Source organism: Drosophila ficusphila, unplaced genomic scaffold (assembly GCF_018152265.1).
Source record: "Drosophila ficusphila isolate 14025-0441.05 unplaced genomic scaffold, ASM1815226v1 contig_412, whole genome shotgun sequence".
Lineage (NCBI taxonomy): Eukaryota > Metazoa > Arthropoda > Insecta > Diptera > Drosophilidae > Drosophila > Drosophila ficusphila.
The window spans coordinates 1,680,999-1,704,432 of NW_025064326.1; the positions used below are offsets into that span (position 1 = coordinate 1,680,999).

General features: G+C 44.9%; 14 protein-coding genes and 1 long non-coding RNA gene across 17 annotated transcripts in view; 11 read left to right on the plus strand and 4 right to left on the minus strand.

Annotated features, from left to right (window-relative positions):
* The first annotated feature begins 3 nt into the window (after window positions 1-3).
* Window positions 4-479, plus strand: LOC108092470 (kunitz-type serine protease inhibitor vestiginin-5). Its single transcript, XM_017192060.2, has 2 exons — window positions 4-136; window positions 234-479. Exons 1-2 carry the CDS (start codon window positions 31-33, stop codon window positions 443-445), a joined length of 318 nt encoding a protein of 105 aa, XP_017047549.1. The 5' UTR covers window positions 4-30; the 3' UTR covers window positions 446-479.
* Window positions 480-1,304: 825 nt separating this feature from the next.
* On the plus strand, window positions 1,305-2,321 carry LOC108092471. The gene is made up of 2 exons (XM_017192061.2): window positions 1,305-1,912; window positions 2,080-2,321. The coding sequence occupies exons 1-2, from the start codon at window positions 1,819-1,821 to the stop codon at window positions 2,289-2,291; spliced, it is 306 nt and encodes a 101-aa protein (XP_017047550.1). The 5' UTR covers window positions 1,305-1,818; the 3' UTR covers window positions 2,292-2,321.
* A 96-nt stretch (window positions 2,322-2,417) lies between these two features.
* On the minus strand, window positions 2,418-3,785 carry LOC108092472 (protease inhibitor). Of its 3 annotated transcripts, none has more exons than XM_017192064.1 (3): window positions 3,518-3,785; window positions 2,775-3,457; window positions 2,418-2,712 (listed from the first exon to the last, which is right to left on the minus strand). In XM_017192064.1, exons 2-3 carry the CDS (start codon window positions 2,851-2,853, stop codon window positions 2,540-2,542), a joined length of 252 nt encoding a protein of 83 aa, XP_017047553.1. In that variant the 5' UTR covers window positions 2,854-3,457; window positions 3,518-3,785; the 3' UTR covers window positions 2,418-2,539. The 3 variants fall into 3 exon arrangements, with proteins under 3 accessions (XP_017047553.1, XP_017047551.1, XP_017047552.1); XM_017192062.1 differs by having other exon boundaries at window positions 2,775-3,439; window positions 3,502-3,785; XM_017192063.1 differs by having other exon boundaries at window positions 2,775-3,785.
* A 650-nt stretch (window positions 3,786-4,435) lies between these two features.
* LOC108092478 (kunitz-type serine protease inhibitor As-fr-19) lies at window positions 4,436-4,958 on the minus strand. Its single transcript, XM_017192070.2, has 2 exons — window positions 4,794-4,958; window positions 4,436-4,739 (listed from the first exon to the last, which is right to left on the minus strand). Exons 1-2 carry the CDS (start codon window positions 4,855-4,857, stop codon window positions 4,576-4,578), a joined length of 228 nt encoding a protein of 75 aa, XP_017047559.1. The 5' UTR covers window positions 4,858-4,958; the 3' UTR covers window positions 4,436-4,575.
* A 104-nt stretch (window positions 4,959-5,062) lies between these two features.
* On the plus strand, window positions 5,063-6,208 carry LOC108092469 (kunitz/BPTI-like toxin). The gene is given in 3 exon segments (XM_017192059.2): window positions 5,063-5,833; window positions 5,961-6,034; window positions 6,036-6,208. Coding segments are annotated over 3 exon segments (381 nt in total). The 5' UTR covers window positions 5,063-5,625; the 3' UTR covers window positions 6,135-6,208.
* LOC108092479 lies at window positions 5,839-6,431 on the minus strand. Its single transcript, XR_001771435.2, has 2 exons — window positions 6,210-6,431; window positions 5,839-6,151 (listed from the first exon to the last, which is right to left on the minus strand). It is a non-coding gene; the product is annotated as an uncharacterized LOC108092479 (long non-coding RNA).
* On the plus strand, window positions 6,427-6,882 carry LOC108092474 (male accessory gland serine protease inhibitor-like). Its single transcript, XM_017192065.2, has 2 exons — window positions 6,427-6,560; window positions 6,617-6,882. The coding sequence occupies exons 1-2, from the start codon at window positions 6,494-6,496 to the stop codon at window positions 6,796-6,798; spliced, it is 249 nt and encodes an 82-aa protein (XP_017047554.1). The 5' UTR covers window positions 6,427-6,493; the 3' UTR covers window positions 6,799-6,882.
* A 704-nt stretch (window positions 6,883-7,586) lies between these two features.
* On the plus strand, window positions 7,587-8,513 carry LOC108092468 (kunitz-type serine protease inhibitor bitisilin-2). Its single transcript, XM_017192057.2, has one exon. It carries the CDS (start codon window positions 8,009-8,011, stop codon window positions 8,393-8,395), a length of 387 nt encoding a protein of 128 aa, XP_017047546.1. The 5' UTR covers window positions 7,587-8,008; the 3' UTR covers window positions 8,396-8,513.
* Window positions 8,514-8,961: 448 nt separating this feature from the next.
* Window positions 8,962-9,399, plus strand: LOC108092475 (male accessory gland serine protease inhibitor-like). The gene is made up of 2 exons (XM_017192066.2): window positions 8,962-9,094; window positions 9,151-9,399. The coding sequence occupies exons 1-2, from the start codon at window positions 9,028-9,030 to the stop codon at window positions 9,330-9,332; spliced, it is 249 nt and encodes an 82-aa protein (XP_017047555.1). The 5' UTR covers window positions 8,962-9,027; the 3' UTR covers window positions 9,333-9,399.
* Window positions 9,400-9,891: 492 nt separating this feature from the next.
* On the plus strand, window positions 9,892-10,318 carry LOC108092477 (male accessory gland serine protease inhibitor-like). Its single transcript, XM_017192069.1, has 2 exons — window positions 9,892-10,023; window positions 10,093-10,318. The coding sequence occupies exons 1-2, from the start codon at window positions 9,957-9,959 to the stop codon at window positions 10,272-10,274; spliced, it is 249 nt and encodes an 82-aa protein (XP_017047558.1). The 5' UTR covers window positions 9,892-9,956; the 3' UTR covers window positions 10,275-10,318.
* Window positions 10,319-10,442: 124 nt separating this feature from the next.
* Window positions 10,443-11,252, plus strand: LOC108092476 (kunitz-type serine protease inhibitor-like). Its single transcript, XM_017192068.2, has 2 exons — window positions 10,443-10,935; window positions 10,992-11,252. The coding sequence occupies exons 1-2, from the start codon at window positions 10,869-10,871 to the stop codon at window positions 11,171-11,173; spliced, it is 249 nt and encodes an 82-aa protein (XP_017047557.1). The 5' UTR covers window positions 10,443-10,868; the 3' UTR covers window positions 11,174-11,252.
* A 330-nt stretch (window positions 11,253-11,582) lies between these two features.
* On the plus strand, window positions 11,583-12,395 carry LOC108092528 (male accessory gland serine protease inhibitor). Its single transcript, XM_017192151.1, has 2 exons — window positions 11,583-12,019; window positions 12,082-12,395. The coding sequence occupies exons 1-2, from the start codon at window positions 11,944-11,946 to the stop codon at window positions 12,267-12,269; spliced, it is 264 nt and encodes an 87-aa protein (XP_017047640.1). The 5' UTR covers window positions 11,583-11,943; the 3' UTR covers window positions 12,270-12,395.
* Window positions 12,396-12,507: 112 nt separating this feature from the next.
* LOC108092529 (chymotrypsin inhibitor SCI-II) lies at window positions 12,508-13,009 on the plus strand. The gene is made up of 2 exons (XM_017192152.1): window positions 12,508-12,642; window positions 12,770-13,009. The coding sequence occupies exons 1-2, from the start codon at window positions 12,573-12,575 to the stop codon at window positions 12,937-12,939; spliced, it is 240 nt and encodes a 79-aa protein (XP_017047641.1). The 5' UTR covers window positions 12,508-12,572; the 3' UTR covers window positions 12,940-13,009.
* Window positions 13,010-13,110: 101 nt separating this feature from the next.
* The window catches only part of LOC108092526 (homeobox protein aristaless), a 30,938-nt gene continuing 20,614 nt past the window's right edge, over window positions 13,111-23,434 (minus strand). The window contains 2 exon segments of the mRNA XM_017192149.2: window positions 13,111-14,233; window positions 15,198-15,355. Of these exon segments, the coding sequence (XP_017047638.2) occupies window positions 13,587-14,233; window positions 15,198-15,355 (805 nt within the window). The 3' untranslated portion in view covers window positions 13,111-13,586.
* Window positions 21,735-22,971, plus strand: LOC108092527 (C-type lectin domain family 4 member F). The gene has a single exon (XM_017192150.2). It carries the CDS (start codon window positions 21,851-21,853, stop codon window positions 22,922-22,924), a length of 1,074 nt encoding a protein of 357 aa, XP_017047639.1. The 5' UTR covers window positions 21,735-21,850; the 3' UTR covers window positions 22,925-22,971.

The following is a 23,434-nucleotide window of genomic DNA, read 5'->3' on the forward strand; positions in this document are numbered from 1 at the left end:
CACTCACTCAGTTGCCCGTCGCCCGTCGATATGTCTCGACTTAATCCCGCGTCGGTGGTGCTTTCGCTCCCGTTGGTGTTGGTGGTGCTGATGCTGATCCACCACCAGGGCTCAGAAGCCCGATTCACATTACCCAGTGAGTAGCCACCGAGTGGGGTAGCACTGTTATGGGAGTGCCCTTCGTCAAAGGAGTTTATTATTTAACACAATGACCGTTTGTAATTCATCGTTAGGTATTTGCCGAAAGCCGCCTCCCCGTTCCGAGGGCGTTTGTGCCATCGATATTGAGGGACACTACTTCGATCCCGCGGATATGGACTGCAAATTGTACCAGATCGGCGGCTGCCACGTGGTTCCTGGCCAGAGTTTCGGCAGCATGCAGGACTGCGTTTCCACCTGTATTCATGGATTCCGGCGTTCTCATGACTTTTATTTGAACGAATAACACTAATAAATGCGTAAACAAATGTTCGAGTGAATCAATGAATTTGTTTCGGCAAGCTCTCATCAAATCAAGCGGCAAACAAGTTGCGTCGAAGTGCCTAATCTCGGCTAAAAGTCAATCATCCGACCCGTTGACCTGTGACGTAATTGTTTTTCGCTGTCGCACATCTGAAACGTGCGAAAAAACTATAAGTGTCTAGTCGGCAATTAAAGCTTCTTGGCATAATCTGGTGATGCTCTATAAAAAGAAATATCTTATAGGTTAGTTACATCGCTGAGCAGTTATAATTTTAAAATTTATTCAGAGATAAGTTGGCTTTCAAAATCCGTCTGACTGAGTTCAGTACCTTCACCTAACTAAGTTCCCCTGAAGCAATTGCTTAGATCGATTATGCTAGACTTTTTCTCAGAGCATTCGCTGTTCGTTGCGTATACGTCACGGTGGCCTTATCAGGCGTGCATCTCCCTTTTCTTGTCTTGGCCTTCTGCAACAGGCACTCGCCGGATTAAGCCGGAATGGGAGAAGAGACAACCCCCATACGATCACTATTTCACATCCCCAGGCTGAGCATTATCTGCCGTTGGGTGAGAATTCGATGATCAAAGTCTTATCAATTGCTACATGCAGAGAATAGAAACATTGTTTTTCGTATGGGTAATTATGGAACAGCCCAGCGAATTTTATTTTCAAAACGTTAGTGAACAAATTTTGTTTGGAAAAATAAATCCCACAAGCAGTTGGAATTTTCCTCGGTGTGGATTCTCTCAGCAAAATGCGAATCCGAATCAAGAGCAGAGCGGCTCGCGGAGGCAGCCCGATTACAAATATGTGCCTTCGATGCCTTTTGTTCGAGGTTTCAAGTCGAGTTTGCCACTCGACGTTTAGTCAGCGACCAAGTGTGTGGGGATCCAAATCCGTTTCTTTCTCCCATCAAAAATTCTCGAAACTGCGCAGACAAAGTCCACAAAGCCGAGCATTAGGGCCCAGAGATTCCCTATCTGCACAGCGAGCTGAAAACAAGTGCAACAAAGACTTTTTCGGCTGCCTGCACTCTGGATGAACTTTGCAGAGCGACGAGTGTAAGAATAAAGAACACATAACTCAGCAAAGCTGACGGATCGGCCGATCGTCTATATACTAGAGGCTTTCGATCGCGGTGGAATCGGACACATTCCGTACAGCCTCCTATATATGGCGACGAGCAGCTGCTGCGCATTTGTGTTTGTCCTGAACCAGATTGACATCATCGGTGCCAGGGAGCAAAGCCGAGCTGCAATACAGAGCTGACTAACTGGAGCGACGGTTGGCGAGGACTGATCCACGAAAGCCCAGAGGAACCACTACCCCTATAGCACTGTCGAAGTATTTCTACAATGAACCCCCACAGTCAGCTGAGAATCACCGTTTGGCTCTGTGTGATTTTGGCCATGATCCTGGATCAGCAGATGCCTGCGGAGGCACGAGTGCGTAAGTACACAAAGATCAGTGGAAAATACATAAAGCTCCTATCTGTGGTATCTAGTATTACAGAACAAGCCCATTATTACGTACTTCTAGATGGAAATACCTTTCTTTAACGCTAAAGATAGCTCTCAAATTTTTGATTTTCCATTAACGCTCGCTTTCGTTTCCAGGGGATCTCTGCCAGGTGCAGCCCACCACGAATGGACTGTGTGTGCCCACCACAGTGGGCATCTACTACGACCCGGAGACGCAACGTTGCCAGTACAAGGGCTGCAGCAACAAGAGGCTCTTCGGCAGCCTGGAAGACTGCGACAAGATCTGCAACAACATGCGACACATAAAGCGGCGGAACCAAGCAAAGGCCAATGAAACGTCGCATTGAAAACATAAAATACAAGCAAAAACCTTCGTTCTTTTATGTGTTTCACTCGGCGTAAAGTAATCGGACTGCATGCAAAGTGCTTTGAATTCGTAAATCATGTAACATTATCTAAAAAACACTTGTCACTTCACTGGAAGATATTTTAATTGTAACTGAAATAGAATAGGATAAATTATCAGTTAATGTTAAGGCATTGTTGCTTTGCGCTCGTTGGCTTGAGTTTGGTCTTGGCATTTGGACAGACACCTTCAGATATCACGGCAGTTGAACTCGCACTCGGCCTTGTTGCTGAATCGGTTGTCATTACCCCCACACCCGCCGTAGATGAAGGGTTCGCAGTGGCGCTTGATGGGGTTGTAGGCAAAGCTCTCCACATTTCCGAAGCACCGACCACTGACCATCGGTTGGAGGCACGCTTTAACTAAATATGAAGACCACTGATTAGTTTGAGGCACGATCGAAAGAGCTCCATCTAAGGAATACCCCTCTTGGAGGCCGCCTCTGTTTGGAGGGGAGTCAGCAGGAGGAGTCCGAGGAGGAGCCACTGCCATGGAGCCGGCATTTTGTCATCCGGGGGCAATCCGCTAAGTCATCCACCGATACCCAACCGTCACGTTCTTGGGCCAACAACTCACTGAACCGGGCTCCCTCAGCATTGATTTCTGTGTTTACAAACGCCTTCAAATGCTCATACCTGTTTTTATTTCCTTTTTGCCAATATTCAACATTGACCAAGTTAGCAGTTTAATGGCAAATGCTCAGGCCAAACCAACATGGGAATTACCTATGCTTCAGATAGATTTAAAGAAAATTTCAATCCAAGAATTCAAAATTTATTATACTGGCATAAAAAAATCAAGTTTGTAGCCATCAAACTGTATAACTATTCATCGCCCTGCTAACTGGGAGAAACGAACCTCCCCATCGCATACTCTACACTCGTTCGATGACGTAAAAGCACTTGGCAGAAGGCAACAAAAAACATGTTCCGCATATCAATATGGCAGCAACAACAACACGGCTCAGCCAATACTTAAAAGTCAAGTACCTCGGTGTGTGTGTGTGTGTGTATATTGACAACAGAAACGAGGTTTCAATTTCAATTCAAGTTTCGCTTTCAACTTATTAGGCAATCCACAAGAATACCTCTGATATAAGGAAGATTTCTGTATAAAAAATTAACAAATTAATTAACACTTATTATATTTACTCGTTTAAGATAGTACGGTTTTGATCCCTTGATATGTTTTAAGCAATTCAAGCTTCTTCCATAATTAATTTGGCCAAGTAACAGATGTCGTTTGGACTTTCTCCACTCTTCCTGCACTTCTAACTCGATTGAAATGTCACTAGTTTGGTAATTAAACGCAGCTGAGAGCGAGGGACAATTAACGTCTGGCGCTCAATTATTTTAAGCAAATTAAACAGTTAACTGAATTGTCGCCCCACACACCCGACGTGTTGGCCACTCAATCGGGCCCGAAACGTTCGACCCTCTCATGTGTGCGGGAGCTAATGAATAAATAGCACGCCAGTTTGGCAGCCCCAAGCTCCTCGAGTTCCTGGACATCGGAATTATGGTTACATCATCATCGTTATCATCGCCGAGCGATAATTCAATTTGCACTGCGTATTAACACCTGGCATCGTTTCAGCTTCTGCTGTCGACCATCTTGTCTTGTCCATCAGTTGGCCTAATGTGGCTCTAATTACCGCCCTTGCCCAATGTTTCAGCCTTTCCCATCCTGTCAGCCCACAATGCAACTTTAATGAGCTCCTCAAAGTGCCATACTGGCCATAGTTATAATATCTGCCTTGGCCGTATTAGCCCTGGTCCTGGCACTCGCATTTATTATGCAAATTGTTCTCAGCTTATGGCTTATTTTGAAGAGGGGCTAAACATATACTCGCTGAATATGCTGAATAGAAAAGTGTACGTTAAATCTCCCTCATATGATTAGAATAAGTCTATTTTGTTCGGCTTATTGGAAATAACTAAGCATTCCGCCTATGAGCAAAAAGAGCAAATGGAATAACTGTCGCTAATGAAATGAACAACTTTGGTACGGTTTTTAATTCATTCTACACGGAAAAGTAGAACGTCTTGGAGGAGTTGAACATCTAGTAATAAAAAAGAAGTGAACTCTATTTCTTAGTTTATTCCCAATTCAAAACAAATCTGAAACATAATTCGATTCATATTATGTGATTTAATTCAGTTTAACCCACGTGAGGAAGGGGTTTTCTGCATTAAATCTTTCATCTCGTGTTATATAGCAGAGGTCTAGTCCTTACACCGAGCTTCGCATTCATCTTTGCTGATGAAATTATTACCATCTAGCGGGCAGCCCTGCCAGAATATGCAGTCGTTTCGGTCGTTTATATAGGAATAAAGGATGGTGAGTTCAACGCAAGGTCCTGGGACGAAGGGCTCCAGACTGCATACAGCTAGGAACAATCCACACCTCGGTCATCGGGCTTATTGATTTGTTGAAAACTCACCGTCTTTCGAGCATTGCACCAAACCAGACATTGCAATAATCAGAACGATGACTTTTGAATTCATTTTTTGAAATATATACAACTAAATCAGAACCGCCCGATGAACTGAAGCGAACAAAACAATATCGCTCATTGAATACGTATATATAATTTCTGTGTAATTTGTAAAACAAATTAAATTAGTCCGCAACACATTTCGCTACTTTAAAAAACTTGATGCTTGAAAATTTTGTTAGTTCTTTATAATACAAATTTTTAATCTGCCTATGAATTACTTGCCTGAAAAGATATTTATTAGTTCCTCAGTGAAAAATAGCAAAGGAGTAGGCAACGTTTTTACAAAAAAGAGTATTGCACGTGCAAGTGTAATTGTTATCGATAAAAAAATTAAAGTTTACTCATTCTAATTAAACCAACTTATAAACAGCGAATTTTCGACCTAACACAAAAAAAAAATAGTTGAAAAGAAAGGAATACAGTGTAATACAAAATGTTCAAAATTCATTATTTATAAGTTCTTCCATTCCAATTCCCTCAGTCTTCCTATTTAGTTTGATTCCACTTTCATTTGCCCCCGCTCTTACACTCTCTTCCACAAGAATTTATATGACTCGTGAAAATCAGATAATTAATCACGTATACGCAATGTGAGCTTAAACTCACACTTGGTTGGGCAGAGAGCGAGCAATGACTTAATTTGAGCGCCGCTTGTCGGCTCAAAATCAGCGTTCAGAACCAGAATATAGAACATTCGGCTCAGTTCAGTTCACAGTCACAGTCACAGTCTTTGCTATTGACGTTCAGCGCTCAGTAATCAGGTCCCACAATCAAAATGCTACTGCGGATGACCCAGTTTCTCTGCCTCGGGGCCTTTTTGTTGCTCAGTCTTATGCAACTTACGCAGGCCGTGGCCACGCCCGATGGTAATAACAACATCAAACCCAAGAACGTGGTCCAGGTGCAGCCAGGAAACCCGGCAGGAAATAAGCCTGCGATTGCCACAGCCGCAGCCACAGTTAAGCCACGGAGATCGGAACCAGGTCCGTAAATTTAAATGATTTTATTCTAAGTGTGGTGGAAATGAATATTATAAGCACATTTAGCTTGCTCTTAGTTTTAAGTTAGATCAACTTTATCCCTCCTGTTTAAACTGAGCTTATGTTACAGATCCGAAGTGTCTGCAGCCCTTGGAAGTGGGTCCATGCCGCATGAATCTGGAACGGTTCTACTACAACAAGGAGAAAAAAAACCTGCGAGACCTTCAAATACGGCGGATGTAGGGGCAACGACAATCGCTGGGGCTTCCGGCAGACTTGCGAGGAGGCCTGTCTCCCAAAGTAGTGATCAATTTAAAGTGACTGCGAAATTAAACGAACTCTTTTCTAAATAAAACAATAAAATATATACACCTTTTACATATCGTATGTTATGAAGAACTGCGCCACTCAAAGATTTCTAACTAGATCTACCCTGTATTTAATACTTGAACATTTTAAGATCGTTTATTCTTACAATAATTTGCCAGTTTCACGAGCACTTGTTAATAACCATAAGTTATTAATGATAATGAGCATATCGATAAGGTCTCAGCCGATTCGCTCCGGATCGGGCGTAGAATATATAACCTAGAGCTAGGGTTTCGATTGTCCTTAGACGCTGCACGAAAGCTGCGAAGGGTTATCCTACCAACCGAAATCAGAATGAAGTTCATTGCCGCTGTCTGTGTGCTGTTCGCCCTGCTGGGAATCGCCTTCGGCCTCAAGGATCGTGAGTGAAGGTCTTGTGGAACCTGAGAACTGTTCTAATCGCAATTTTCCCCACAGCTGTCTGCGGACTGCCCCCAAATGCTGATGGTCGCTATGGTATCGTTTGCAAGGCCTACATTCCCTCCTTCAGCTACCATGCCGATAGCAACTCCTGCCAGCGCTTCATCTACGGAGGATGTGGAGGCAACGACAACCGATTCATGTTCAAGGAGTACTGCGAGCAGAAGTGCAAGGAGTAATGATCCGGAACGCAAATGATCCGGAACCCAAATTATTCGGAAATGAATTATGCCAAATAAAAGACCTTTCAATAGATAACATGACTACTCAGTCGCTATATATTATTTAGAGATCTGTGGTTTACTCCACTCCCGAAATGGTGATGGGGAATCTCCTGGGAGGCTTACATACCCAGTTGGTCCTACGATTCTGGCAACAACTGCTGCGGAGGCAATGACAATCGATTTAACTCGAAGGAGAATTGTGAAGACAAGTGTTTGCGATAAAATAAAGTGAGTCTCATATTATCATTAGAACAAATCCAAATCTAATCAATTTGTTCTGTCTACCTTTGGAAATAACGTAAATCAGTTTACTTTTGTCTTTCTTAATTAGAGATTCTAAAATTCATCATACCATTAAAATCTATTCTTTCAGACTTTACAGTTGTGACAATCTCTGGGCTTCCGACAGACTTGCGAGGAGGCCACTCAAAGACTTCTAACTAGATCTACTATTCAATACTTGATCATTTTAGGATCGTTTATTCCAAAAATTATTTATACCCAATTGGATTCACAATTTAGCACCCTGGTGAAAACCGCTTGATTATTAAATCTTCAAACGAACATCATTTTAAAATTAGAGTATGATTATTTTACAAATGTATGTGATGTGTATATTTGAAGCAACTCCACATGGAAATTACACGACTGAGTAGTGGTTGGTGTATCATTTCCTGTAACCACAAAATAACAACATTAACATGAACATTAACAGTTTAATTAGCAATTTTTACGGCTATTAGGGAATTAGCTGAGATTCCCCCTCCAACTTTCGAACGTGATGGGGTTGCCCAAAACTATCGATGCGATCAGGAAGCAAGTCGGAATATGACTTTATGGCCGGCATTATGACAATTCGGCCGGTGCGTTGAACTGCAGCCGAAGGCTGGCCAGCTGCTATATGCCATAGCTTTTGAGGGCTGTCAGGGGCCGGTGATGTGGGTAATGTAGACGTCAGCGAAGCTCCGGCGTGATTTACCTGCGACGTCGAATCAGTTGGACAAACTCAATCACGCTCCCGCTCCGATAAATAGGTACACAAAAAGAGCAAGACCGTGGGCAAAAGCCCGAGTGTCTACGTGAGTGAATCACTGCGGACGGACGGTATTTAAGCTTCAATACGCGGCGGAGCTTGAATCACTCGCATCCACTCGCCGGAATCGAAATGTGCTACAGATATAGCTTCAGCTTCGCCCTGATCGCGGTGCTGCTCTTGGCAGCCGGAGTGCTCGGAGCTCCCTCGGACGTCGTGGTGGAGAAGGCGGAGGACCCCAGTGTGCCGAAGCCCCAGCCGGATGGCGACCTGAAGGTCCCGGAGGACTGCCACCAGCCCAAGGAGACCGGTCGCTGCTTCGCCCTCTTCTACCGATTCGCCTACAACGTGGACACCCAGTCCTGCGAGGAGTTCGTCTACGGGGGCTGTGCCGGCAACAAGAACAACTTCGAGACCAAGGACCTGTGCGAGCAGGCCTGCCTGGGAAAGTCCGCAGTCCCGGACTCCACCACCGAGCAGATCAGCGAAATCTCCACCGAAACGAGCACGAGTGCCTAGGCTACTCTGCTTTCTACTGCGCAGTTCATAGGCTTATGTGTCATCATCAGCTCATTTTCAGTACGCAACTCATAGAAATATTGTTGTTTGAATAAATTTACATGGTTTTTAAGAGAAATATGTTGTCTACTATGCTTACCCATTATTTGAATTGAAATCGTTTAAATGGATGTGACATCTACATCAACTACACCATGGATTTTCCAGGTTTTGACAATAGCTTGGCTTTTCTTTCGAAAAACCTATTGTTTCTTTTTCCATAAAATAAGCACTTTGACTTTCAGTGGTAGCATGAGTACGAAATAAAATCGGACAATCAATCTCACATTTGACTCACCAGCCAAAGCTTGATTTAATTTGCTCTATGTGGAGCTAAGTAAATAGGTTTGTTTGGGAGCCGGCATAATTTCTAACACAAGCTCAAAGCACTCTGAGTGTTGTCTGTTTACTTACCAGATTCACGAGCAATTGTTAATGAACCGTAAGTTCATGAGCACGTCGATAAGATCCCCGCCGATTTGTAGTTTCCCCTCCGGATCGGGCGTAGAGTATATAACCTAGCGCTTGGGCTTCGATTGTCATTAGTCGCAAATCGAGAGCTGCGAAAGATTATCCTACCAACCGAAATCAGAATGAAGTTCATTGCCGCTGTCTGTGTGCTGTTCGCCCTGCTGGGAATCGCCTTCGGCCTCAAGGATCGTGAGTGAAGGTCCTGTGGAACCTGAGAACTGTTATAATCGCAATTTTCCCCACAGCTGTCTGCGGACTGCCCCCGAAATCCGATGGCAACGGACTCATCAAGTGCGCCGCCTTCATGCCCTCCTTCAGCTTCGATGCCGCTAGCAACTCCTGCCAGTCCTTCGTCTATGGAGGATGTGGAGGAAACGACAACCGATTCCCCAGCCAGGAGTCCTGCGAGCAGAAGTGTAAGGAGTAATGTCCCGGAACTCAACACGAAAATGATACGGAAATGAACTATGCTGAATAAAAGACCTTTCAATAGATAACATGGCTACTTAATATTACCAAAGTCAGCTTTTTGAGTGGAAACAAATTGTATGTGCCCCCAACATTTCGATTAAAATTATCGCCCCAGAACGTATAAGAACAATTTCGAAAAGTTGTGTCGTCATGATTTTTGTAATTAATGAGGGTTACTTCCCATTTGCCCCCTCCCGAGGAATTGCAACACTTGTTGACACGCTTTAGTGGTCGGGCCCATTGTTCGCTTCATATTGCAATATAATGTACATTGATTATAATGAGTAGTACACACTAATGCGAGGGACTTTCCCGCTCAGGTGGCTGGTAAACAAAGTGGGTTCTGGGAAGCAGAGGAAAGTAAACACTCCGACGAAAATATTTACATAAATCGGCGCGAGTTTTTGTGGAGATTTCCCAACCGTATTTGAGCTTGATTTGTTTGTCGAATAATCACAATGTTTAAAAAGCTTCAGTGATTAGCTGAAAGTTCTCGATTATTGCTATATATTTAACGACTCTGTGCGTCTCAGTTTCAGTTTACTTTGAGCTAGCTTGGGGCCCTCAAATATTTTTAATCATGAAGCTGCTGATCTTGGTTTTTGTGCTTGCCGCCTTAATGGCAATTTCTACCGCTCTAAAAAATGGTATTTATACAAACATGTTTACTTCTAATACCTTTGACAGCTTGGCCACTTTGTTTGAAAACTACTTAGAGTTCTGTGGTCTTCCCCACTCCCGAAATGGCGATGGGAGAATCTCCTGCGAGGCTTACATCCCCAGTTGGTCTTACGATTCCGCAAACAATGAGTGCATCAAATTCATTTACGGAGGCTGCGGAGGCAATGACAATCGATTCAACTCGAAGGAGAATTGTGAAGACAAGTGTTTGCAATAAAATAAAGCAAGTCTACCGATAATGTGAGACAAATCCAAATCTAATCAATTTGTACTGTCTGCCTTTGATTTAATAGTTTTAAGTCTGAAGCGTAACAATCTGAAATTACGTAAATCAGTTTACTTTTGTCTTCCCTAAATAGAGATTCCGAAATTCTATCTGTTCTAGAATCTATTCTATCAGACTTCACAGTTGTGGCAATCGCTAGGGCTTCCGACAGACTTGCGAGGAGGCCTGTCTCCCAAGTTAGTGATCAATTTAAAGTGACTGTGAAATTAAACGAACTATTTTCAAAATAGAACATAACATAATATAATGAAATATATACACCTTTCACAGTTCATTAGTTATGAAGAACCAAGCCATTCAAAGACTTCTAACTAGATCTACCCTATATTCGATACTTGATCTAACAATAATTTGCCAGTTTCACGGGCACTTGTTAATGAACCGAAAGTCGATGAGCATATCGATAAGATCCCAGCCGATTCGCTCCGGATCGGGCGTATAATATATAACCTAGAGCTACGGTTTCGATTGTCCTTAGTCGCTGAACGAGAGCTGCGAAGGATTGTCCTACCAACCGAAATCAGAATGAAGTTCATTGCCACTGTCTGTGTGCTGTTCGCCCTGCTGGAAATTGCCCTTGGCCTCAAGGATCGTGAGTGAAGGTCCTGTGGAACCTGAGAACTGTTCTAATCGCATTTTTCCCCACAGCTGTCTGCGGACTGCCCCCATATGCTGATGGTATCGGCCGTAAATATTGCCTCGCCTCCAAACCCTCGTTCAGCTACCATGCCGATAGCAACTCCTGCAAGGGCTGGGTCTACGGAGGATGTGGAGGCAACGACAACCGATTCCGCCTCAGGGAGTCCTGCGAGCAGAAGTGCAAGGAGTAATGATCCGGAACCCAATTCGAAACTTATACGGAAATGCACTATGCCGAATAAAAGACCTTTCAATAGATGACAAGACTAAGTAGTCGCTATATAATATCTAGAGATCTGTGGTCTACCCAACTCCCGAAATGGCGATGGCAGAATCTCCTGCGATTCCGGCAACAACGAGTGCATCAAATTCATTTACGGAGGCTGCGGAGGCAATGACAATCGATTCAACTCGAAGGAGAATTGTGAAGACAGTAAAATAAAGAGAGTCTTACGATAATGTGAGACAAATCCAAATCTAATCAATTTTTACTGTCTTCCTGTGACTTAATAATTTTAAGTCTGAAGCGTAGCAAATATGTATATGTATACCACGTTAATGACATAAGTTTCAGTTTACTCTTTCCTTCGCCAACTAAAGTCTCTGAAAATCGCTTCACCATGAAGTTCCTAATCTCGGCATTTGTGCTTTTCGCCTTATTGATTACTTCATGGAGTCTGAGTTCGATTTCCGGACGGTTTTGAACACTTTACAGTTTCTGTTGATAGAAACACATTAGTAACCCAGTCTGGCATTACAGTATTTCTTTTACGAGCCACAGACTTAGTAGAGCAATAAATGGTTCCTGCTATCTGGCGACTTTCTATGTACTTCTCGGCTCCATTGACCCGCTAGATAAGCGAAAGCCATTCCCCGTCGGCCGCTATATGTGCATCCCTATAAAGCGGGGACGTGGCCATGTCCGTGCCACCAGAGTGGTGGAGTCTAAGTTGCGTTCAAGATGATCTGGCAGTATCTGGGAGTTGCGCTGCTGCTGAGCCTCTGCGGGAGTGCTCCTGGAGTGCTGGCCAAGCCGGGTGAGTAGCTCTGGGACTTATTCTAGGCGGAAACCCATACCATATGCTGATCCTTCCGCTAGAGAGCTGTCGGCAGCCGCACTCGATGGTGGGGATGCCCCAGGACGGGGCAGCCTGCATGGCCTTCATGCCGGCCTGGACCTACGACGCCTCCAAGAACGCCTGCTCGGAGTTCGTCTTCGGCGGTTGTGGTGGAAACGCCAACCAGTTCTCCTCGAGGGACGAGTGCGAGAGGGCCTGCAAGGACTAGCCGACCGCCGAAACGAGTTCCCATCGCGGGCAAAACCCAACGCCTAAACAAGCATCTTTAGCCCCAAACACAAACAGCCGGCAATCTTGTTTTGCAAAACGCAAAATAAACTTTACTCAAAATCAAGGTTTGTTGTTTTTTTCTCGATTGCTCTATAACTCAAACGGAAATCGCGCTTGACCCTCGCCGACTGATAAGCGATCCGGTTTGGGCCTATAAAACGCACCAGCATCTCCGATCGCTCCACAGTTTAGTTTCGCCAGTCGCGGTCGAGATCTCAGTAACCCCAAAAAATCATTCAGTATGAAATACTTTGCCGTTTTCGCCCTGCTCTTCTGCATTTTGGCCACAGCAATGGCTCAGCTTAAAAATCGTAAGTACTTCCGAGAAGTTGCTGATTTGACTAAAGATCCGACAAGTAGCAAGCACAAAAAATGGTTAAATTCCCTTAAAACCTTTTATAGGAAATTAAAAATCATTATTCTTTTCCAAACTTGCAGCAATCTGTGGCGAGGAGTTCGGAAAGTTAGGAAACTGCCGAGCCCAGCTGAGAAAGTGGACTTATCGCCGGGACACGAACAAGTGCATCGAGTTCAGCTACTCCGGCTGCCACGGAAATAACAACCTGTTCGACGACCAAGCCCAGTGCGAGAAGACCTGCAAGGTCTGAATATCAGTCACCCACTCGATAGTCGTTCCATAAATAAAGTTAAACCCTCGGTTTTGTTATCCTAATGTGATCATCTTTATTGTTTTCTTTATTAACTCGTTAAGTTTTAATTGATGTTGGCCTTACTGTAATTGGCGACCGACTCAGTGTGATTAGGCTAGGCTATATACGTCCGATTCCTTAGCTATCTCTATGTACTGTAGGGGTTCCTATACTGTATATATACTGTGTTATTACTTGTATATGTTGTTCATATGCATTTGCTTTTAGTTGATATTGTTAATCATGGGAATGGTCTTCGCCTGTTGCTGATTAGGTAGTGGGTACGTCTATATCTCTATCTGCCGGAACCAACAACAACTAACCGTATTCTAATATATATGTTTTGAAAGTGCTGTACTGCTATATTCTGTTGATTTTTTCTTTGCTTTTCTGTGTTCTTACTCGATTATACTTAGACTAGTATTTAATTTTTAAAGGTTTTCACTGCTTATTGTTAAAGACAATCCAGTTTGGGTATTTAATTTAACAGGTTTTAGACTTTAGTACAAATATTGGAAATCTGGGAAACTAAATACCCATTTAGACCCTTAATACGAAATTAGAATTGCACAATCTGAAGTTTTGTGTTCGTGGTCACATCCCAATTACTCCATCTTGGTGAGCAAGGCGTTGCCGTTCAAAGAACTGGATCCTGCGACTGCTCCTGATCCCGATCCTGAGCCTGGCGAGCCTTCAGCCGCTGCCACGCCCCCCGACGACGGCTGTGTAGGCGTGGTTGGGGGCGACAGGGTGGCGTGCTGTTGGTGTTGATATGCCCCTGCCGACTCGGCCAGATCCAAACTGCCTCCTGGCATCGCTCCTCCTCCCCCTGATCCCGATCCTGATCCTGATCCCGGACCCAGGCCGTTCATGGTCATGTCCTGCGCCTCGTGCTTCATCCGCATCGTGTTGTTGTTGTTGTGGTTCACCACATGCTGCCCCAAGGCCGGGTGGTGGGCGAAGGAGAGGGGTGGCAGGTGGAGTCCTGGAAAGGCCAATCCGGCAGCAGCCGCCGCGTGGAGCGACTGCAGCAGGGCCGCCGAGTGCTCCTGCGCCTTCCGCCGCAGCTCGGCCACCGAGTTGGAGCGCGGATCGTGGCCGGACCCCTGGCCGGAGGACTTGGGCGACTCCGGCGAACTGGCCGCCGAGCTGCTGCTCACCGGAATGCTCAGGGGCGCCACCACCGAAGATCCTGGCGGCGGCGGCGGTTTCAGGGAGCAGCAGGAGCAGAGGCTCTGGAAGGGCGACACACCTGCAAAATAGTCCAATAAAAATCAGCATTTAGGTTCAAAATAAATATTATTTAAATTTAATTCCTATTTAAGTCATTTTTACTGAAATACTTTGTTAAATTAATAGGACTTAGGCATTTCTTTATTAACAAATTCCTACTAATAAAAAAAAGGGGTGTGTCCAGCCTACGCACGACAGAAGTGAAACTTCTAGTATTCCTCTCTCTCTTATCATTTCATTTCCTCTATCTCATCACTACTCATTTTTAAAATTGAAATTCTGTAGGAAACCGAATAAAAGCCATTTTAGACGCTTATTTTAGAGGTCTGGAAATGTGCTGGCGACTCTCAAAAGTTAACAAACCGATTGAGAAGAAGAAGAAGACAAATACATATTGATATGTGTTTTCATTTCTAGGTCAAATAAAATGGATAGAAATTATGGTGCCAATTAATATCTGTATGCAACCTGTTCGATTTGAATTCCTTTTGACATTCACACCTCTCACCCCTTTTTCAACTGCAACTTTGTGCGAGCGCGCTGAGAGCGAGAAAGGATAGAGGAGGATAGAGACATCGTTCGTCAGCGGTTAGAAAGGGATGGGGATCCTCGCTTTTTCGTGACGGTAATTTTCGTGACGGTAATTTTCGTGACGGTCATGAATCGGTTTTACTCCGTCCCCGAAAATCCATAACGCGCCTAAAGAAGTTTCACTTCAATATTAAAGGCTTTGCATTTCCTTGGCATAAATTAGATTTATAAATGGTTTCTGCAGGCAAATGAAATCTGGGCAGTATATACTTGCACACATTACGTTTATGAACAATATTCATTATTTAATTTTAATGAATTCTATGTCTATGAATCGATTTGAGTTTGATTAATCTCTGAACATAATCACCTGCGCACTGCAGCTAATTTGATTGAAGTGATTCGGAGTGATTTTGCCACTGATGGATTGGCGTGACGGGTTTCAGACTTACCTTTTAGGCCCGGGAAGAGCGGCTGGTGGGTGAACTGGGCGGCCAGGTGGGGCGGCAGGAAGAGCGGTGGGTGGTTGGCGGTCCGCTGGGCCGCCGCTGCCGCCGCCGCTGCTGCCACGGCGCTCTGTTCACTCAGCACCGGGCGGAAGCCGCAGTTGCTGTAAAATAAACAAGTGAAATGATGTAAATATATATTTCAAATAAGCGAAACAAGAAATGTAACAACTCTTCGGTCCACCCTCGCGTTGACGCCACTGCACCCATTCACAGGGAATTACTGCTTTGCATTTCGCTGCACGCGCACATTAAACGAAGCCAATTCAGAGGCAAAAAAACAAAATTAAACACCACAGCACAGCACACAAGGCAAACAAAAACAACTCACAGGCTTTTAATTAACGCTTAATTGAAATAAATTAAAACATTTTTATGCGTAATTGCATTATTATTAATAAACCTAAATATTTTGTATGCGTAAGCGGGGGTTGGGGAATAATAATCAACACCAGTTGTCATTTTGCGAGCGTTTTAATTGAATGAAATACTGCGCTTAGTCGCATGTCAAGGCGAATGGGTGTGAATAAAAAACTCACACCCAGCCGAACAATAAAAAACATTTAATGCAATTTGGAAGTTTTAATTGATAAGTGAGACAGCGTTTCGTGGAAGTGGTGAATTCCTATGGCTCGCATAATCCCCATTAATAAAATTATAGAACCTAACATTCATACTGTTTTTATTAGAAATAATTGCTTTTAATCAGCGAATGATAAACTTCAGCTGAAGCTTATTTGCTGGCCGCGGAATAAGTGAAAAAAATTCAATTTCCATTCGTTCAAATTTACATTAGGCCGCGGGCCGCCGGGGAAACGTGTCTAAAATTTGATAATTTCGACTGCAGGTGGGGCTGCTCCGTGGCCATCACAAATCTGTGGATATGCTAATCGAGTTGGGGTTCAGGGGGTATCGGGCCCGGAAAATGACAGGCAGACCTCGCGAATGGCGACCACAGCCGCCGGGAGAAAAGACCACAAACGTCGCGGCCACTGTCGCTTTTAATTCTCCTCACTTTTCACTTTTTATTTTTCTGCCTTCCTCCGAATTTCCCCCACCCCACTTTCCTAAGCTCGTCAGGTTTTTCGGCTTTCCCTTATTCACCCACAATTGGCCGTGATTTTTCCGAGGCTTTCTCGTTTTCCCTGTTTTTCTTTTTTGAGTAGTTGGGTGCAAAACGTTTGGTCGCTTTAAACAGAATTTTCGATGAGGTAATTGGTTTCGTTTTTGGATTTCTAAAAAAATAAGATAATTTGTACAATGCCCTTTTGAATTAGAAGGAAAGTAAAGCTCTCGAGATAGTCAAAAATCTGTACAGTTTACCCGGCTTATGGAAAGCAAGTTGTTTTCCTCCCACTCACATATACAGACACTCGTTTCGCCCCTTTTTCCTATTTACCCCCTAGCCCCTAATTAAGCTCCAAGCCAAAAAAGCAAAAGTCCGAGCGGCAAAAACGAGATGAAAAAGCTCAAACAGCAGCAGCAAAAACAACGAAGGCAAACACTTGGGCGGAGACGGCCCCCCTTTTAGCACCCCCTATCCCCTACCCCCTATCCCCTACCCCTTATCCCCTCCCTCCTCCTCCCCTCTCCTCTCTCTCTAGTTGCGAAAAAAGCAGTAAACTTAAATGTTTGCGTATAATTAAGCACTCATCCTTTGGTCGTAATTAAATTTTGCATGTGCACATCCAACAGATGGCTCGGACCCGAGTCTAAAGCTTGGGGCTTCGCTCTAGAAACTCTCTCCCATTTTCACCCCTCCCTCCCCCCATCTACCCATCTCTTTCCCCCTGATAAGCCCCTCTCTTTCAGTCATGTTTTGGGCCCTGGCAAAGCATGGTAATTGCTACGGGCGACTTTACAGCACTTGGAGAAAAGTTTGGAAAATAACTTACAATATTTATTCAAAAATAAAATAAAACAAAAAATATCACTCATCAAATTGTCAACATTTTAAAAAATTTTAAGTACTCGGAGCCAAAACCAAATTGAGACGACTTGATAAGAATCGCTGGCTCGTATAAATACGGCGATCACAGTCTATATATTCCAGTACTCTTAAGTGGACAAAAGATAGAAAATGCTCAGGTTTTTTGCTACTCTGCTCTTCGCTTTGCTCGTTGGGATCGGCCAGTCGGAGGACCTGGAGTCCCGCTGCTCCGCACACTGCCTCTCCAAAATGGGTTTAGTGACGGACTTTGTGGCTGCCAACCAGGATCGGTGGAATTCCTGCAAGGCGATCGAGGCAAATGGCACAAAGAGCCTGGTAGGATGCCAGATTGAAGTCTTGCAGGAAGCCGTGACCAGCATCCAGACTTCCCAGGAGTCCAAGGATGGATGGATGGAGACGATAGAGGCCCAGATGGAGTTGATGATGCGCTTGCTGGAGACGATGGACAGCGAGATCACAAAGATAGTGGAAACCGTGCCGAAATTGGATAGGATGAGCGTACCTCCATGGTTCGAGCTAATCGGCACCAGGTTCTTTTACATCGAGAACAGCAAGGAGTTGGTTTGGAGCGCCTCTGAAATGGAGTGCCGTAAGCTGGGAGGCTACTTGGCTTCCATCAAGAACAGGGAGGAGCTGGCCCTGATTGGCGCCCAAGTCAAGGAGAACACAACCTACTGGCTGGGAAACTACGATCCCTTGGGGTACCAATACGTTTCGGTGGCCTCAGGCCAGGAGATTTCCTTTATGGACTCTGGTGGTCACTTGCCCCACCCCGAAGACGACTCACAAATGCAGTGTTTTTGCCTATCCGCTGGTCATATGTACGTGAAGTCTTGCTCCAAGCACTCGTATAACTTCATTTGCCAAGCAGGTGATGAGTCTTAATACATAGAAGTGGATGGTTCTTTATCATTTTGGGTTTCACGAAAAATAAAGCGTGCTCCCTAAATTCGTAATTTCGCATGGCCGGTCTGTCAATATTATTTTGGGGAGTGAAAGTGATTAGGAGGTCAAAAAGCAATCGTTCGAAGTGATAAGATTCACGACCTCGTATAAATACGGCGAGCCCAGCAATTCTTCCCTAGTGCTTTTAAGTGGACAAAATGCTCAAGTTTTTGGCCGCCCTGCTCTTCGTTTTGCTTGTGGGGATCGCTTTCTGTTCGGGAAGTGAGTCCGAGGACCTGGAGTCCCACTGCTCCGAACACTGCCTCTCCAAAATGAGTACGATGATGGACTTCGTGGCTGCCAACCAGGGCCGGTGGAAAACCTGCAAGGAGACCAGGGCGAACGCCACCCGAGCGGAACGGATTCAGTTGGGAGTGCAGGTGGAAGCCTTGAGGGTTGCACTGACCGACTTCCAGGCTTACCAGGAGTCCAGAAAGGAAAGGAAGGCCAAAATCGAGGCCCGGGTGTTAGACTTTCTGCAGTTCCTCGGGAAGAAGAACAGCCAGCTTTGGAAAGTGAAGGAAACCGTGGAAAAGTTGAACAGGCGGAGGGTGCCACCTGGGTTCGAGATCATCGGCAACAGGTACTTCTACATCGAGAACACTAAGGAGCTGACTTGGAACGCTTCTGAATTGGCTTGCCGTCAGATGGGTGGCTACTTGGCTTCCATCCTTTTACCGCGCGAGCTGGGCCTCATCAGCGCCCAACTGAAGGAGGACACAAACTATTGGCTGGGCGCCTGCGATCACGGTATTAAATATGACTTCCGTTCGGTGGCCTCCGGCTTGCCGATTCTTTTTATGTACTTGAGTAACCCCAAGTCATTCGACTACGAAGATAACTCAGTGCAATGTTTATCCCTAACCACTGGCGAAATGCACATAAAGTCTTGCTCCCAGCACAAGTTCAACTTCATCTGCCAGGCAGATGAAAGGGGTTAATACTAATAGAGCGTCTGGTTCTTTATCGATTTGTGTTATATAAAAAATAAAATATACTTGCTAAGTTCGCACATTTAAACTAGTCGGTGTTCCATTATAATTTCGGGAGGAAAAAGTGAAAGTAAATTCTGGGAAGTGACTAAGAGATCAGACAGCAGTTGGTCGAATTGATAAGAAGCGTTGACTTAAATCATATTTATTTAAAGTCAGTTTATATTTTGTATTGCTCTTGGACTTTGCCTTGTCGGCTTCCTTAAAAATCCTTATTCGATAAGAAAGAATGCTTAGTTGCATTAGTTTAATTAAATACTTAAAAAATCGGTCCCCGTTTCTGGCAGTGCCGAGATCCACGCCCACTTGACTGCCGCCGCCTTAATTGCTGTACTCACAGAAGCCTTCCCGCGCGACTTTCCCTCTCCCTCTAATTAAGACATTCGCCGACTCGAGTGTTGTCGTTGAGCTCGTTAGTTAGTACATAACTTTTCCTCGAGGCAGCAGATGTGGGGAAAATGGGGAAAGCGGGGCCTCTGTCAATGTCAATCTTGGGAGCTCCCGTTCAGCTTACACCTTGAGTTGCCACAGAAGTTTTTCTTAAAATTTTCTCACTTTTTGCAGATTGCATTTGGCCAAGGATAAAGTTTTCCCGACTTGACATCCACATGGAAAACTCAACCGCCTGCCTGCGTATGTGTGTATGTGTGTGTGTAATTAGTCGGGCAAACATTTTAATGCCTTACGCAATTCCAACAAATTAAACTCGAGCAATCAACACCTACACAGGCTCAGCTTTCCCGCTTTCGCCCGACAAGTCAAACTTAATTTCCGCAAAATGTACTTTTTTCCACGAAACTTTTTGGATTCCCCCCATCGCCGAAAGCCCCGCCGGGCTCCACATAATGCTTATTATATTAGGCTACCCGAAAAGTTTGCTGTTCCGCGGAGGGAGGAAGTTCGGGCAGCTTATTTTAATTGCATGATGAATATTAAAATATTTGCCTAATTTATTATTCAAGCACTCGCATTCGTGCGCGCAGCATAAGCGTCGGAATACCCACACACCCAAGCACACACACACACACATACACAGACACACACCTGATTACAGGTGGAGTGTGGCGCATGGGTGGCTGCTCCACCTTTTTGGGGGGAGTGGCTGCGTGGATTTTGGGGGTAGATTCCCACGGCCGGGATTCGTGTTCAGCTATTTGTGCATAGAGTATCTGCTCGGGGTGATTAAAATAAAGTGGAGTGGAGCTGGGGGATTTGCGACTGCGGCGGGACTCAATTAACATTTTCAACTGAAAACTTATTCCAGCGAGTGATTACGGGTTCAGTTTGGCAGCAATTGCTCGTCGAGAGGGATTTTTGTGATGGATTTTCAAGAATTCCATTCCTAATTTTAATTTGATAAGCAACATATCCCGGAATTCAATGAATAAGCTCTTTTACTCATAATTCAATGCTGTGCACTACAGGTTTTGTTGTTCCCCTTATACATATTTCGTCACAGTTTATGGCTCCGCTCGTTTTAAGTATTGGCTTTCAATAAAAGTGCATTTAAGTGCCTTTGGGTCGTTACATAATGTGTGTTGAATTTGGCACTGTTTCGTTCGGTTGGTGGGTAAACCCGTTTTGGCAAAAGCCTCGTCTTGCGTCACCCGTCAAAAGTGACCTTGCCAGCGAATATAAGTGCAGATTAGTGCTCTGTAATTATTTATATAGTCTCTGGCGATGTTCGATTTGCATAAGATATGCGAGAGCGAAAAGAAGTGCCTGACTAATGCGATGACAAATGCTTGCGATGAAGCGCTTCGCTTCAGATCAAGATACAGATACAGATACAGATATAGATACAGATACAAGATACAATGCACGAGTGTGCTGATGGATGGCAAGGACATCCGGCTCCGGGCATTTGAATAACAATATCGCCGACTCAGAGTGCTCGAGATTCGGAATTGATTTGGTCAACCGTTACAGCAGCAGAAACAGCTGGAAGCAGGGGATTCTGGGGATTCGAGGGGGGTTTCGGGTGAAATGATTCGGCAGTCGGAACGCGTGCCCTTCTCGGCGGGATGTCCTCGGTCCTCGGTCCTCGAAGGTTGCATTGTGTCCCAGCCGGATCCTGTACTTTTTTATTGTGGTGTAATGTTTGTTGTTCCAGCGCGTTGACATGTGAGCCGCGGAGTCTTTTATGCTGCATGCTAGTTTTTTCGCCCACCCATGGCCTCTTTGCCGGCTGATGAGACCGCCCACCGATAGAGCAAAATAATTCAGGGGCCGAACAAAAAAGCAGCCCGTGCCCACCGCCTTTTGTGCGTCCTCGGGCTGGTGGCATATGGTTGGACTCTCCGCAGAAAGTTGCGAGCGACAAACAAAACACCCTCGTTTACGCCCAATTTACTCTCAAGTAGCTTTTTATGGCCTTGTGGCCAGGCCTTTTTGAATTTCTGATCTAAGTAGCTGGGGCAAATGGAATAACGGAGTTAATAATCGCTATGAACTGGAAAAGAAGGGCAGTGGCGAATTCCAGAAAGAGATAGGACCTGTTATTTACAACTTCTTTCGAAGTATAATGTGTAATAAAATATTAAATACATATGAAATACCATCTATCTGGGGTTAAAGTACACTTAAATTCACGCGAATCAGGGGATCTTAGGATTGCCTGTCAACAAACCCATTTAAAAATTGATAAGCGCGTTCGGGAAATATAAAAGCGAACGGCAGAGTTCGCATTTTCCAGTAGCGCTCCCAATAAAATGCTGAAGCTGTCGGTCTTTTTGTTCTGCGTGGTGACACTCGGGCTTGGTTATGGATCTGGAAACCAGTCGGAAGATCTTGAGAGCCGCTGCAACGGACACTGCTTCTCCAGACTGAGAACGGTGATGGATTATGTGGCTGAGAACCAGGATCGGTGGAACACCTGCAAGGAAATCATCGCGAACGACACCCGAGTGGCTCAGAACCAGATGGCAGTTCAGCTGGAGTCCTTGCAAGGAGCTGTCGGAAGCATGCGGATCTCTCAGGAGTCCAGGGATGCCAAGCTGGATAGGATGGAGGGCCAGCTCAACACCACGCGGGAGTGTCTAAGCCAGGCAATCCCGAAGAACCTAACGGATACACTTGGCAGGATGGACGTCCAACTAACAGCGTTGGAAACTGAGCTGCGATCTAGGCAGAACAGGCAGGACCCTCAACTCACAGCTGCCTTAACCGATCTCAAGGATATCCAGGACTCCAATTATGCATCGTTGGGCAGAATAGAGAAAGGGCTGATCAGTACCAAGGAGTCCCTGAGGGAGACATTCCCGGCGACTTTGCAGGACAGACTTGTCAGGATGGAGGCCCAGTTAAAATCCATGGACAGTAGACTCCAATCTGTGCAATCCAAGATAGAAGGGAAACTCACAGAAATACAGGGAACCCTCACTAAAATGCATACAAAAATCATTCCACCTGGGTTTCAGCTAATCGGATCCAGGTACTTCTACATAGAGGAGAGCAACAAGCAAACTTGGAACTCCGCGGCGAGGACATGTCGTCAGATGGGAGGACATTTGGCGTCCATCAAAAGCGAGAAGGAGTGGAACCTGATAAATGAGAAACTCGAGGATGACACTTTCTACTGGCTGGGAATCTACGAGAAGGCGAGGAAGGGAAACTTCGTGTCGGTGGCCTCTGATGCGGATGCCTCCTTCATAAAGTGGAAGTCGACCGAACCCAAATACGTGGACGACTCACTGCACTGTGTTTTGGGGAAATGCGGGGTCATGTATGTGGATCCTTGCAATATTAAATCATTTCTCTTCATTTGCCAAGCAGATGATGAGTAATCAACCAGTGGTACAGAATAAATAAATGCAAATTAAACATAAATAAAACATAATAATGGAGTGGAAGAATCTTGGCTCATTAGTAGGCGAGCCAATTAATGGGCTACCGTAGTTGCAGGAATCTCCCTTCCCTGGAAATATAAATTTCAGCACCCTCAGTCGATCCCTCCCCTTTCCTGGCAATCAGAACGATTATAAACCCAACGATCTGCTAATTGCCTGCGTGTCATTAAGCCTCCACTTACAAAGGAATTAGACAAACAAACAATAAAATTTATGGCAAGTGTCGCATTTTGTCATCAAGCAGCGGGAAAAACAACTGCCAGGAAAACAGAGGAGAAGTGGAAATGCCATTCAACCCCTGGCAAATATCTACGAAATCCGACAAAACGAGCGATTGCGACAAAATGCACCCCTAAGTGGGCAGTGCCAAAAGCGGTCGTCTCTTTCTTTTTCTCCTGTCTCTCTGTTAATTCCTCCCCCGCCCCCCACTACTCCTTCTTCTTCTTC